Source organism: Maylandia zebra, linkage group LG3 (assembly GCF_041146795.1).
Source record: "Maylandia zebra isolate NMK-2024a linkage group LG3, Mzebra_GT3a, whole genome shotgun sequence".
Taxonomy (NCBI): Eukaryota; Metazoa; Chordata; class Actinopteri; order Cichliformes; family Cichlidae; genus Maylandia; species Maylandia zebra.
In genome coordinates, this window is record NC_135169.1 from 47,828,401 (window position 1) to 47,843,876 (window position 15,476).

General features: G+C 38.1%; 1 protein-coding gene and 1 long non-coding RNA gene across 10 annotated transcripts in view; one reads left to right on the forward strand and one right to left on the reverse strand.

The window, feature by feature from the left end:
• The window catches only part of nrxn2b (neurexin 2b), a 719,424-nt gene that overhangs the window by 230,483 nt on the left and 473,465 nt on the right, over window positions 1–15,476 (forward strand). For 8 of the 9 annotated variants that reach the window (XM_004567086.2, XM_004567090.2, XM_004567089.2 and 5 more), the window contains one exon: window positions 8,879–8,896. The exons of the other annotated variant lie outside the window; for it this stretch is intronic. In XM_004567086.2, coding sequence (XP_004567143.1) covers window positions 8,879–8,896 — 18 coding nt within the window. The remainder of the gene's footprint in view (window positions 1–8,878; window positions 8,897–15,476) is intronic. 9 annotated transcript variants of the gene reach the window in all.
• LOC143416561 (uncharacterized) lies at window positions 12,440–13,074 on the reverse strand. The gene is made up of 2 exons (XR_013096956.1): window positions 12,690–13,074; window positions 12,440–12,608 (listed from the first exon to the last, which is right to left on the reverse strand). It is a non-coding gene; the product is annotated as an uncharacterized LOC143416561 (long non-coding RNA).

Sequence of the window (15,476 nt, forward strand, 5' to 3'; positions counted from 1 at the left end):
TGGCACTGTCATCTCATGTGAGGGCCACTTTAGTACAAAGACAAACAAACAAGAAAACACCCACAAATATTTCCAAAAATGCTTGCTTTTTTAAATTTTCACTATTGTATAACAAGACAAAACTGCAGACATGAACACATTTTTTTCTCGCTCTTAATTAACTGAACCCTTTCATTAACCTACCAAATAAACAAATTGGTCTTCTCTTTCTTGCCAGACACGTGGGAGCACTTGTGCTATAATTTTGTTCATATTTAACAAAATAAATGCAGACATTAGTCTTTGAGTGCTAGTGAAAATTGTCTCCTTTACAAATAAGTCTCTCACTGAACTAACACAGCCAGTACCTCAACATGTTTCTGCTCTCTGCTCATATCGCCTTCATATTAACTCATTTTTGGCTTTTTAAGGAACTTATTTTACCATTACAGTCAACAACAGCAAATCCTCCCTAACAAAAAAGTAACTTCAAGGGCCAAATTGCATTATATTTTGTCTCTTCAATATACGAGTAGGGGTGATGTGGGCTGCAAGCGGCACCCGGGCTGCGAGTTTGAGACCCCTGATGTATCTGAAGTGGTGATTAGTTACAGCCTAATTAAAGAATTCCTACGTAAATAAATAGTATGAAGATTCTCCTTGGATGATAAAAATGTATTTATGATTGAAAACAGAGCCTAACATGAGAAGTTTTCCATAAGGTTCAAAGGTTAGAGATAACACACAATTACACAACATGAGGAATGTTCTATTTGAAATGCACCGTGTTCCTTTCATCATTGGACAGTAACGCAAACGACAAGAAATAAAAGCTTCACTGCTTCAGTACAGTCATTCAAATATTTAACTTTATGGTTTTTAGATGATAACATTTCACATTACCAAACTGTCATGGATGTAGTTATCTAGATCAACACGTAGAGATTTGCAGGTACATTAATTTATTAAGTGGTTACAGCAGCGTTCGGTTAAGAGGGTTTAAAGCTTTAGCGGAAAATGCTTGAAAGACATACGCAAAGATTTACTCGTTCATATCGAGTTTACTTGCGCACATACAATCTGTAGAGGTCAGTCCAAGTTGGTCCCATCGTCTTTTTTTATATTTGTTTCTTAAAAATGAGAACAAACAGTATCTTTTACAGTATATAAAGTCAGTACACAGTTGGTGGTGTACGTTTATCTGTGTGCAGGCGTGAGCACTGTTTCAATCTTTTGTGTGTGCCATAGACAAGAATGGTTAACAGCTAAGCAGTGCAGAGCAGGAGGTGCCGAGAGTGACATGCAGTGCAGTGTAGAAAACTTGGCTATGGTTACAAAAACCAACTCAGCTCTGGAGCTTGCTCGTACACTGTGGATCATCAGCCTTAGTCCCAGTATGTTTCCTTTATGAAATATCTTCATGAGTGCTTTACTCTTACTGGAATCCAGCTGGGGTTATTTACTGTACTACAGGGGTCACTTCTGGCTTTATGGCTCTGCCCCTGGGTCCTATCACCTCTCCAGAATGATATATCTTCACTAAAACATGATTACCCCAGCTCAGTGTCCCACACTGTTAAGAGGGCTTCCATAACTTTATATTTGTACACAGCTGCCATAACATGGTATTACATAGGAGCAAGTTTGCCACTTTGTACATCTTTATTTTTCTCACTTGTGTGCTCACTTTGGCTTGGGAAAAGTGGAAAGGCATGATAGATGAGCTGTCTCATTTGCCCAGTTCCACTGTCTTCGCCTTCTTGTCTCGAACACACACACACACACACACACACACACACACACACACACACACACACACACACACACTTCTTACTTGTTCTTGTCATTGGCTACACTGCTTGTTTGAAAGCACGTTTGGCGATTGCAGAGTGAGCAGGGCAGCTGATAACACTCAGGAGCAGGAGATACACTTGTCAGAATCCAGGATATTAACAAACAAACCTTGGGAGACTGAGCCCTATTGATTGTGTTTATTCCTCTGGCACCTTTTTGCCCGTCGCCTTCATCCGCTAGTCTGGACATTTAAGCTCTGTTCCAGATCTTGTGCTGGGACCTAAAATAAAGAAAAAGGCAAAGGCCCCCACAGTCCAACTGTTCTGGCCAGGATTCCTGCTCTGCTCCATGTGTTTTGTATTAACATCACCCAATCTTGCCAATATGGATGAGAGCCTATTCTGGGCCGCTTTGTTTATAGTTGGCACCAATATACGAGAACTCTGACCAACAGCTTGTTGGACTGAGGTATAAATTGTCCTCTCTTGACTTTTTGCATTTTGAGTAAGCTCGCAAAATGTATATTTTCATGATTTTAAGAAGGCATTTTTTTAAAAAGAGAGCCCACCTATGAGGAGGACAAATAAATCTTAAAACATTTTCAAATCCTGTATGTCACAGTGTTACATATGGGCGTTAGCTTCCATAATGTTTACATTAATGTTTAGATTTCCATTTAACCCCCCCCCCCCCCCAATTGGTCTTAGCAACTACTGTATGCTTTCTTTAATTGTGTGGATGCTTTAAGCATCCACACTATTGAGTTCCTCTTGGGACTTCCGTACACTTTTTGGCACTTAACTACTTCCGCAATTTTCAGCCGATTTTCACCGTTCAAATTTTAAAATATTCTGCTATTTCTGCTAATTCCTGCTATGTCTTTTGGTATTTTTCACTATTATACTTTTTAAAATATTAAGCTTAATTTGTCCCATTGAAATGAATGGGAAACTTCTGCAATTTTGCTAAAATTTGCTTGTTTCTGAAACTTAACTACTTCCTCATATTTTCACGTAGAACAACCATTCAAACTTTAAAATGTTCTCAAATTATTGGGCTATTCAGGTATGATTCAGCTTTTTCAAATCTTTTACCGTTTTACCTTTATGCCTCTTAAAGTTTTCAGTTGCAAAATTGTGATTTTTCACAAAATACATGCGTTGTTATGGTTGCTATGCACTTGGCTTCCAGTGTGCCACTGAAGGTTTTGCAGTCTTCTCTTCATGTCCGAACAACTTCTTGCTACTTGCTCAATCTTCACTCAACTTCCACAAATTATACATCAAAACATAGGTATTTTTGCTGGGTTTCCGAAAATGTCACTATCATTGTTGTGGTATTCATAGAACTTTCGCAAATCTCCTCAGACCAACACAATGTCGGAAAACTCTCCATATAAAGTCAATGGAGAGTTTGTTCAAAATCACCGCTACATTTCTGTAATGAGAGGCATATTCGAATCGTCATATCTCCTTAACGAAGCAAAGTTAAGACATGAGGCTTGTCCCGGTATATCTTCAGACACTCGTGACGCTCACAATTCAAGAATTTCTTTCTCACGTATTACCGTTCTGAAATGAGTTGGACTTGTTTGAGGGTAGGAAATTCGTCCGTCGCTCAGATTTCTTCAAATTTCAAACCCTGGAAATGAACCACTTTTTTCTCTCGTCATAACTTTTTGTTGGATTTCCACAGAGACCTGAAAATTTCCATGACTGTTCACCAAAGCCTGCTGTCTCTTACGGTGAAAGAATGATATCGATACTCCAAATAGATTTCGAGTTACAAAGCGTTGTTTGAGGGCAAGTCAAGCCAGTTTTTGCTTCGCTCTACTCAGTTATGGTGCATTAGAAGTCAAATATCTTTAATAATTCACATTTTAATGATAAATTGTCAACACTGGAAGATTCCCCCATCTCTTCTGAACAAAACGGTGTAAGAATGACCGCTCTAGCCCCTACGGTTAGGAAATTATGGTCATTTGTTTGAGGGGAGTCGTCATTATGAGAAATAGGCTGCAATAATCCTGTGCCTCTCTGTGCTGCGTGTGTAAATAGATGCACCTGTTTTGGCGGGAAAAAGTACACAGGCTCTCTGATTGGTGGATTCAAATTCAGCAGCTAGAACCTTACTTCTCTCTCCCTGTGCATTTTTTTGCTGATTTTTTCATTTAACAAGTATATTTGAGGGACCCTCAGCATGTTCAGCATTTTTTCAGCTGGCCATTTTGCTTTTCCAATTTTTCTGTTTAACTTATTACTATTGTGCTAAATCATACTATTTCTGCTATTTTATAAGATTTGTGCAAAATATAGTATTTCTGCCAAATATAGTATTTCTGATTATTTATAGTTTTTCTACTAAATCATAGTACAGTATTTCTGCTTTTTATAGGATTTGTGCTAAAACATAGTATTTCTACTAAATGTAGTATTTATGCTTAATCATACTATTTCTGCTTTTCATAGAATTTGTGCCTAATATAGTATTTCTGCTAAATTACAGTATTTATGCTTTTTATACTATTTGTGCTAAAACATAGTATTTCTACTAAATGTAGTATTTATGCTTAATCATACTATTTCTGCTTTTTATAGGATTTGTGCCTAATATAGTATTTCTGCTTTTTATAGGATTTTTGCTCAAACATAGTATTTCTACTAAATGTAGTGTTTATGCTTAATCATACTATTTCTGCTTTTTATAGGATTTGTGCTTAATATAGTATTTCTGCTAAATTATAGTATTTCTGCTTTTTATAGTATTTGTGCTAAAACATAGTATTTCTACTAAATGTAGTATTTATGCTTAATCATAGTATTTCTATATATTTCTGCCAGGTCCCCAGGCAGCCAATCCTCTGTGAGGACTGAGACATTCAAATTTTCAAATCAGGGCCTGCACGGCTTCCCAGCCAATCATATATGTGTCCTGAGGCATTCAAATTTGCATATTGGGGCCTTCATGGCTTCTAAGCCAGCCAATCATATCTGAGGGCTGAGGAATTCAAATCCACAAATCAGGGCCTGCACGGCTTCCCAGCCAGCCAATCATATATGTGGTCTGAGGCATTCAAATTTGCATATTGGGGAATTCGTGGCTTCTAAGTCAACAAGTCATCCATGTCATATATCTCTAAAAATTCATATTTTAATGATAAATTGTCAACACTTGAAGATTCCCCCATCTCTTCTGAACAAAACGGTGTAAGAATGACCGCTCTAGCCCCTACGGTTAGGAAATTATGGTCATTTGTTTGAGGGGAGTCGTCATTATGAGAAATAGACTGCAATCCGGTTGTTCAGTGATGACGCGACGAATCCTACTTCCGGGTCTAAAGTAGTCTGTGTTTAATATGGCATTTGTGTTGTTAACATGTTTAATGTTATGTATTTTCTTCTATTTGATCTCAAAAAGCTCCTAAAACAGTCAGCGATCACTGTTGACCTCCCTCGGCTTTTATTACCGCTAATCATTTATTTAAGCTCAGTTTTTAAAACCTTAGGATGTAACTACAGCCCAGCCCATGCAGCAGTATATGAATGACTAACCTCGTATTGTGGATGGATTATCTCAGTTGTTCTCCTGGCTGAAGTTTGGTCCGTTTACAGCATCCTGCCATGCAATTACATTTGTTCCTGACCACCGAGAACACTCACGGTAACTTTTATCAAGTGGAAAAAAAGTTAGCTTGTTTATATTATGCTAACATAGCTGTGTCGCTAGCGGTCACGTAGCACATCATTATATACCAGCTAGCCAAACTTCAGTAACCCTACAAACGTCACTGCTGTTTAGCTTTCTGTCTTCATTTATGTTGGAAGTGATAACAGAGCTGTACGTTTTAATTTGTTTCCAAAACCCCGCAGTCAGGACATGCTATATTGTATTTAGATAGAAGCTAGCGAGCTAACTCCCTGCTAACTTCTAACTCCGTTAAATGTCATAAATTCTGTTTTCATGGATGCCTGGATGTTAAACTCAATTGTTACACCTGGTAGAGCAGAACGCTGATCATTTTATTAAAGATGAAAGACTTTAGACAGTTTTTCAACTCACAGTAATGCCATAGTGATCGTTTGATATATGGACCTGCAGCGGAGTTTAGACCCAGACACGGCTAGTGACGTCAGACTGAACAACCGGATAATCCTGTGTCTCTCTGTGCTGCGTGTGTAAATAGATGCACCTGTTTTGGCGGGAAAAAGTGCACAGGCTCTCTGATTGGTGGATTCAAATTCAGCAGCTCCCAGGCTGAAACTTACTTCTCTCTCCCTGTGTGTGTGTGTGTGTGTGTGTGTGTGTGTGTGTGTGTGTGTGTGTGTGTGTGTGTGTGTGTGTGTGTGACAGAGAGAGAGAGAGAGAGAGAGAGAGAAGGCCTTTTAATGGGATGATCTCATTCTAAGATTCAAATTCAATATATTTAGACTGGTTGACTGAATTGGATCTTGTGTGTGTGTCTCTCTGTGCATGTGTGTTTCCTTATGTGTACATATTTCTGATTGTGTGGCTGTTATATATTTTTTTGCTGATTTTTTTCATTTAACAAGTATATTTGAGGGACCCTCAGCATGTTCAGCATTTCTTCAGCTGTCCATTTTGCTTTTCCAATTTTTCTGTTTAACTTATTACTATTGTGCTAAATCATACTATTTCTGCTATTTTATAAGATTTGTGCTTAATATACTATTTCTGCTTTTAATAGGATTTGTGCTTAATATAGTATTTCTGCTTTTTATAGGATTTGTGCTTAATATACTATTTCTGCTTTTTATAGGATTTGTGCTTAATATAGTATTTCTGCTAAATGTAGTATTTATGCTTAATCATACTATTTCTATATATTTCTGCCAGGCAGCCAATCCTCTGTGCGGACTCAGACACATATCACATATCAGGGCCTGCACGGCTTCCCAGCCAGCCAATCATGTCTGAGGTCTTTCGTTTCCTCTCTCGTCATATCTCAGCGACGGTTGTACAAAGAGCAATGAAAATCGCAGTCAAAGTACACCAAAGTCCGCTGATTCACCCAGTACAAGAATTATGCCTCTAGTCCACCTAGTTTTTGAGTTACACAACGTTTTGTAACTCCAAAAAACGGCGTTTTTCGCCTCTCACCGGGATCTAATTCTGACTGCTCATCACCCTGTTTTTCAAAACAGCTCCTCTCTTTCCCAGTGGCGCAGTTGGTAATGACACGGGTCTGCAAGCCAAAGATCGTGGGTTCGATTCCACCTTGGTCAACATGTTTTTTTCCCTACAAATTAATACACTGTCACAGACCAGTAATTCATATTCATCATTTATTACAATTCTGCAAACTTTTATGATTTTACCAGCTTTTCTAATATGGACCTCACATTCTTAACACTCCATGGCACAAATACTCTTCCCTTTAGGCTCTGTGTATGTGTGTGTGTGTATCAATATTTCTCCCATTTTAAAGTATTACTCCTCCATAATTGTATTTCTGTTAAATCAAAGTACTTTTACTACATCTTAGTACTTCTGCTCAATCATAGTATTTCTGCTAAATCATTGTTATTATGCTATATTGTAGTATTTCTGCTCAATCATACTATTTCTACTATATTATATTTTTCTTTCTAAATATAGCATTTCTGCTATATAATTGTATTTCTGCTATGTTATAATATTTGTGCTAAACCAGAGTATTTGTGCTGTATCATAGTATTTCTGCCAAATTATAATATTTGTGCTAAAACATAGTCTTAATTTAAAATTACAATATTCATAGTTCATCACAGTGTCTCTGGTAAATCACAGTATTTCTGCTATGTTGTACTATTTTTCTAAATCATAGTGTTTCTGTAATGCTTAAGTATTTTTGTCTAAATATATTCTTTCTGTTATCTTATACTATTTCTCCTAAATTCTTGTATTTTTGAGAAGTTATGTTTCTGGTAAGTTACAATATTTCTGCTAAGTTCTGCTATGCTATTGTATTTCTGCCAAGTATTATGTTTCCTCTAAGATATTGCAGTTCTGCTAAGTTATTCCATTTTAGCAAAGTTCCTTTGCTTCTGCAAAGTTTTTACAATTTCTGCAACTTTTCAGCTTTTTCAGCTACTTTTTGCATACAGCTTCAGCTTTAAAGCATCCACACTGCATTTTCGCAGGAAATGCAAATTTTTCTAGTACTTAATACTTTTCTTTAATACTTCTCACCTACGAGCTAATGTAATAGCTCCACTCTTTTAATTGGAGCTTTGCCCCCACAGCATAGATCAATATTTCAAACGGAAATTATGTATGTTTTTCCCCCTCTCTCTCATTTATTTTGAATCACCTATTGAGCATTGGATCAGATCCAAAGGAGTGTGGTGATTGGTGGGTCTAATTAGTTAGTCTGTGTATAATGTACAGTATAGTTAGCATGATATGTTGGAGAGCTATGTCATTCTTTTAGCAGGTAACAAAAAGCACAAGCAAGCTCTAACTTGCTGTGATGTTGCCTTTACTAGATCTTTATTCAGATTGAAGTGTATGTGAGTCGTGTGTATGTTAGTGAACTGTTGAATACAGCTATCTTTCTTTATTGTACCCATAGTTTTTTTTTTTAACCTCTTTGCAAGATTGCTTTTATTTAATAAAAATAGGCTTAATTGGATAATCGGGTGTTTTGAGAGTCAGAGATGCAGAATAAATGCAGCCAAGGAGAATCTTTTTTTTTTTTAATTAACTCGTTTTTTAAATGAGTTTGAATCCCGCTGAAGGATGAGTTATTTGCACAGGAGAAATGAAAGTGAATGTCAAGAAGTTAGCTGTTGCATGAAAGAGTCTCTTTTGACCTTTAAGACCTTTTTATAACACAATATTAATGCTGACTTTTATACAGCCTTGATAGTTGTTTTCTTCCGTCTCAATTAGCAGCCCTGTGTTAAGGCTTATGTGTGAAACAGTGCTCTGGTAGACCTCAAATGCTAATTGCATTCTGACTTTTCTTTTTTCTGTGTGCTATTATATGTCATTTTGTCTTGACTATTTTTTATGCGAGCAGGAGTACGGTGCAAGCGACATTTGGCTTTGCTGTTTAAACTGATCCATCTTTTTCCTTTTGTCTTTTCTTGTTCCTCGCTTACAGGTGATTCATCGCAAGTTGGTAAGTCAACATCTTTCTTTGTTTTTGCCACATGTACGCTCACCTCGATTCCGCGACAGTCGATCGGTTGCAGACGACCTTTATTACACAGTGTAGTCGGCTGTGTGTGAATGTTTATATCCACGCAAACCACCCGCTAATTATCCTTTTGAATTCTGCACTGCTAGTGTACACTGAGCAATGAAACTGTTGAATAGAAACACATTCCTCTTCCTGCCTTTCACCCTCTCATTTATATTCTTTACACATCACACTTATTTGATTTTGTGTACTATATTACCTTCTATAGTTGTTTGCACTGTATATTGAATGGGGATTTCTAACAGTTTACTGTGAAAAGATCAAACTCTAAATTCCTGCTTTGGGAGTCTGATGAATTGCACCGCCTTGTAATGTAGATGCAAATTTTAAAGCTCCCATTGAGTGACTAGCCAGTTTGGGAACCCAGACATAATTCTGTTTGAATAATGTATGTTACTGCACTGGCTTTCTTATCATGATATAAAATTCAAGGAGTTGTTCCTTTTTTAGTTTCAACCTCATAAAATGATTCATGCAGGGGCTCAGAGTCTGATGTATGGATTTTAGTAAAAGATTCTTGTTACTTTGGTCATGAGCTTCCATTCATTTATTACCATAGTTTAGTGCTTTCCTTTTTATAATGGGCCATTAATGGCTGCCCTTCTCTTTGCTGCCTATTGCCCAAAATTTAAAAAAAAAAAAAAGTTTCCTTTCAAAGTGAAGCTCTGAGAGGAAATTCAGAGTTATCGTCAAATTCTATTTGTTGTCTTGTTCTTTGCTTGGCCTGAGGTGCTCTGAGGGGTGTGCTGTGAAGCAGGATGAATGGGTTAGTGAGATATGCTGATTTGTTGCCAAGTCTCTTTTAAACTGATTGTTTTGAGCATGCAGAACAGATTAGAAAACTGCTTGGTGTGCATTGCATTTCTTTCATCGAAACCCAGTGTCAGACTCCAATGCACTTCTTCAGCTGCATTTCGCTTACACCAGGTTTTATATCCTTCGTGTTTCTCCGCAACTTGTTACTCCTGACTGAAGAGTCAAATGACACATTAAATATCCTCTTTTATGTGAGTATGCATGGCACCTTAAGAAGAACGCGTGGGTTACATTGCCTCTGATAAGGGTTTTAGGTTCTGTCCAGGAAATGCCAAGAAAAGCTGTCTTCATTGAACTCATTTAGTTCTACAGCTCTCAATAGTGTCAAATAATTTATTTTAACATAGATCGATGCTTTGTCTATAAATATGTCTTTAAATATGCTGACATGTCACAGTACGCTAGATTTCTGTAAACACTTAATTTTAAATCAATGGGCGTAAAACAGATGAAGGATTGGGATAGGGGTACGACAGCAGCCGCGGTCAGACAAATGAGATGTGTGAATTTAAAAACTCTAGCTCGCAGCACTTTGTAGCAGTAAACTATTGCTTTAGTGATGTGTCAGTGTTATCACTTCCCTCCTAATAATTAGCTTTGTCTCGCTGCAGTACCCACTATGCATTATGAACCTGCAATAGTAATCTACAGCACAGCAAAATGTGTAGCATGTAATGAGAAAAATAATGTGCAGTTATTCTCACATAGCGATGATAAAGAGGTTTTTAACCCATTCTCTGGGGTGTATTTTCCCCTGTGAGTTCTGCACTGTGGTAATTGAAGCATGTCTCCTGATCCTCATGTGGTTAATGTGTGTGTGCGCGTGTGTGTGTGTGTCAAGGTTTGTCCAGCGAGTGTTTGGCCCAGAGATCTGATGCTGTCTGAATACTAATTTGAAATTTTGTCTGACTGCGGCAGCTTGGAAACTGGGTGGGGACTAGAGGTTTAGTTAGGGACAAGTTCATCCCAAGGGTTACTATGCAGAGTGGAGAGCACATCAGGTCCTTACCACCCACTAAGAATCAAGATTCAAAGTGGGGGAAGAGATTAAAACTGATTCAAATTTGATCTGGAAAGCTGGTGCAATTTGAGTTTCGTCGTTATTTAAACCACTGGGCAAAGAACAACGCTATACTTTGTTTTGATTTGTGATATAAGCTATTTCTGCACCAGTCTGCAAAGTCAACATGGCTTTGGTCCTGTAGATATTGGAGGATTCACTAAAATGTAGCTACTCATCAGCTCATCTGGTTCTGCAGACTCTGTTTCATGCAATATTTAATTAGTGAAAAGGTTGCACTGTAGCCCATATGCCCAACCTAAATCACTCAGGCTTTCTTTAAACATAAGCTGTATATAAAATAATACTTCATTGATTACTTGATAGACACAGTCACACTGTCTTGAAAGGCAGTAACAACTTGCGATTGCAGCACTTCACATTGCAGCTTTCTAAAAGTCAGTCGATTGGTCCAAACGTACAGTGCTTGTTTTCTTCAAGTTTGTTTCAAACTTGATAAGCTGTCAAAATACTAGTGCGGTGTACAGATTTGCACATACGCTGACATCTTTCCCATGGGATTTTGTCAGAACTCATTAAGTATAGTTAAACCTATATAGGAAAGAATGTCTCATCTATCTCCACAGCCATTTGCCAGTGTTGAAATGTGTATTATTGCCACTAGTTATTGTTGTATTTTTGTACAGGGTCCAGTTTTTTGTTTTTTGTGTTTTGTTTTTCTTTTCCCTGTCAGGCTTGTGAGGCAGGTTGTGGCAGAGATAATTGTTGTCCCTTAGATGTGGAGGCAGGGAGGCTGACTATAAGCAGAGATCCTTATCCTATTGCTGTATTTCATTCTGACTCAAAAAAAAATGGCTTTGGCAGAAGCACAGACATCTTTCTGTGTACCTCGCTCTCTCTCTCAAGCCTTGTTCACCAGAGATCAGATGATTAGCATCTCTTCCCCTTTTTCTCTCTCCTCCCTTTGAATGCCAACCTCAGGCGAGTCAGAGCCAGAAAAAGCCTCTTCATGCTTGCCGATGCTGCAATGGGATTGGCCGACTCACCACACATGGTACAAAGAATGCTCGGTTAACCACACATCCACAGTTTGGAATAGAAAATGAGGGATTGGTGGATGGTGGATGGTGCCACTTAGAAAGTGGAATTTTTTTGTTTGTTTGTTGGTTTTATACAAGTAAAATGTTTTATACACAAGTTCATTGAAAACTTGTTAAGGCTTTGAGTTTTTATGTTTTTGCTAAAAACATTGTGCCAACAATCAAATGCATTCAGATGTAGCACCTTTAAAACTGAAAGTAATTTGTTGTGGAATAAATTGGATGGCAGCCTAAAACTGCGTTTCTGCCAATAACTAATATTCTGATGGACCTTTTGGATCCAGATATTCAAATGAAGCATTAATTCTATTTTGACAATGAAAAACCATCATTGCATCAAAATAATGTTAGAGTCTGCACAAAACTAGGTACCTCCACCAAGGAAGTGCCTAATATATGTGGATATTCTAAAAATGACATCATGTTATTATGACCTTATGTACATTACAATAACAGGCTGTAAATGTCACGGTCTGGCTGGCAGACCGTGGGGAGATGGGGAAATAGGACCCAAACGCCGGACTCTTCAGTGCAACAGTGTTTATTTACAAGGTGGTGAAGTAAACAACAATAAATCCCCAGTTTCCCAGACTCCCGTGTAGTGTCTTCTTCCCAAAAGTCCCCGTGTAGTGCTCTCTGCCCCAGTGTCCCTGCACTCCCCGTGCTCACTGCTCCTTCTCGTCCCACACTCCTCCTGAGGGGAAAACAATAGAGGCAGCCGTTAACACTTATCCCAGCAGGCATACACTCACACTTGACTTGTTTGAAGACTGACGTGTAGTCAAACGCAATAATCCAGCGTCGGTGGAAGCTCCATCGCTCATCTAAATAGCTCCCCCGACGAGCCCAGATGAGGAGCAGGTGTGCGGCCAGGACTTCGGGTGTGGCCAGCCCTCAAGTTAGACCACGCCCCCAGGGCTGAAGGTGCCTGTAACTTGGCCACAGCAGAAAGGCAAAACACACACACACACACACACATACCTGCCTACATACAGATGTGCATAGGGGCAGTGCAGACAACACACCAAATAATAATAATAATAACAACAATAACAATAATAGTCACAGTCCCCACTGCCCACGGACCCCGAGTCCCCAGAGCCGGGTCCGTGACAGTAAATGTCTAAATAGCTAACAATTTAAATTTATTGCTAACATTAAAATACATTTAATGGAACAATAAAATGAAAAAATATATATAACCTTTTAACCAAACTTCACATTTTCAACGTAGCATAACTAGCATATTGATGTACGTCTGGCCTGTACAGGCTCAGTCCTCATAATAAAAGCCACATTAACTGCACAATTTGTTAAGAATGCCCCTTGTGGTTTTAATCCACTGGGGCTTCAGTTTCTCAGATGATGGAAGCACTTGGGGATTTATGCTTTTGAACATTTGAACATTTTGTAAACCATTTACTTAGTTGATACCTTGAAAGAAAGATGTGTATTTTGCACATTTCTGTTACATTTGTTTTAAAAAGCATGGAAAACAGGACAAAAATAACATTCCATTATACCTGGAAATGTAACCAATACTTAAGGTATTCCCTGCCTCCTGATAAATAACACAGGATAGGAAGAGCACAACAAAATGGGCAATCCACAATAAAAACTCAAGCCTGTGGCCAAATTTACATACTAAAGGAGAATGGTAATGAGATAGCTACCTGAGATAATTACTACTCAAGGCGTCCGGCTCTTATACTTTACCACAGGGAACCGGTTTAACTCACTACAATTAAATGGGCACTCATTTGCTCCATTTGAGGCACCATTTATGCCATTTTATGCCCCACTGTGTCTTAATTGAGTGTTGACTTAAATATGAAAATTTTGAGCCAACAGAAGTTTAAGGATGCAGATTTGGATATCTAATGGATGGATATTCTTCTATTTAAGATTATTAGAAAAAAAAATACAGTATTTTTTTTCTTCTTGATTTAATCACAATCACTTTCCAGTGGCGTTTTTATGGATGCACATTTGAACTAAGATTTACAGCTGTTTGTAAAACGGCTATTGACCTTATCAAAATTCTTCTTGTGTACTCCGCTCTTTAGCTCTCATCAAATACCTTTTTTTGTGTGATTTCTACTGAGGATTATTCTTGCTGGCTAATTTTGAAAGGGATATTGTTTTTTAATACACCTGCCTAAGCTAATATGTATCCTGCCACTGCATAATATCTAATGTGGGGTCTGGCAGGGACTGGGTTATAGAACTTAACTTTTCTGACATCCACATATTCAGGCCTTTATTAATAAGTAATCAGGACAAATAAGAGTCAGCATGTATATTTAGTTTTACTGCAGTGTTGCCTAGAAATACTATTATTAACATCAATGACTTCTATAATATTCCTCTTCCTATTGCCGACTATGTAACTGCTCTGCTGACATCCAGCCTTTCTTCGGAGGCTGGAGAGATCTCTGACATGGCAATCAGTCAAACTTACTGCCATTATATTTCATCTCTGTCCTGCCTCAAACAAATAAATTAAACTGTAATATCTTGACTGCTGAGAAATTGCCTTGGATTGTTATAAATGATGGCGGGTTGATAGTGTGTGATCGTTGAACTTGCTGTATTCTGCTTAACAGTGTGAGACTACATGTTAGAAATAAGAGATGCAGAGCTCTGCGAGATGCACATTGATGCCAGCATGTGAAGATTTATGATGTCCACTTCTATTAGCCTCAGAGTAATTGTTAAGACAGCAACGAACAGTCCATAGCTCTAATCCTCAAATCAAAGAGAAGTTGCACAGACCACCAGCCCTCAGATGTGATTTCCTTCACTCCAAAGCTTTTTTCATTTTTCCATCTTGTTGAAAGATCGCAGTATAGAGGCGACTTACTCCCTGTAATTTCTAATGAGCTAGGATTTGATCAGTATTCTTGAAAGACTTTTTTCATCAGTGGAAGCTTTACTGAAGCAAAGATAATGAATTTATGACAGATATTTTGATGTTTTTTGTTTTAATGTGAGGCTGAAGGTATGTTTAACTTTTAGTGAGGGCTAACGTGCAGCAGATTGTAAGAAAAAAAACAACTGCAGTGTCTTCGGGGCTTACAAGAGCAGGTAGAAGAAAATCCTAGAAAAACAAGGATACAGAGATGAAAGGTTCAAATAAAACAATGCATTTTAAGGAGAGGACACTAGTCTGGAAGACTCTTGAATTTTTAGTGCATGCGGTGTGAAAACACATCCAATTTATACCCCCATCATTTGTGTCAAGTCCAGGTTGATCACACATCTATTCTGTTGATACAACTCCATGTGTGTTTAAGCAACATCTAGCATTTGAGGAGGGGAAAAGAGTAATTTGATTATATTATGGGAGCAGCAGGGGTGTTTGCTAAGTTTGGATCAGACCATTGCTGTGGATGAGCCTCTGCGCCCTGAAGCTCCACAGCTTAGAGGGTGTGTTCATTACCAGCCACAGCTTATTACAAACAGCTGGTGCTGGTTACTACCCCAGGGCCAATCACATACATTATTACACACCATCACACATTCACATCCATGCACCTTTACTCATATGACTTTAATTTGG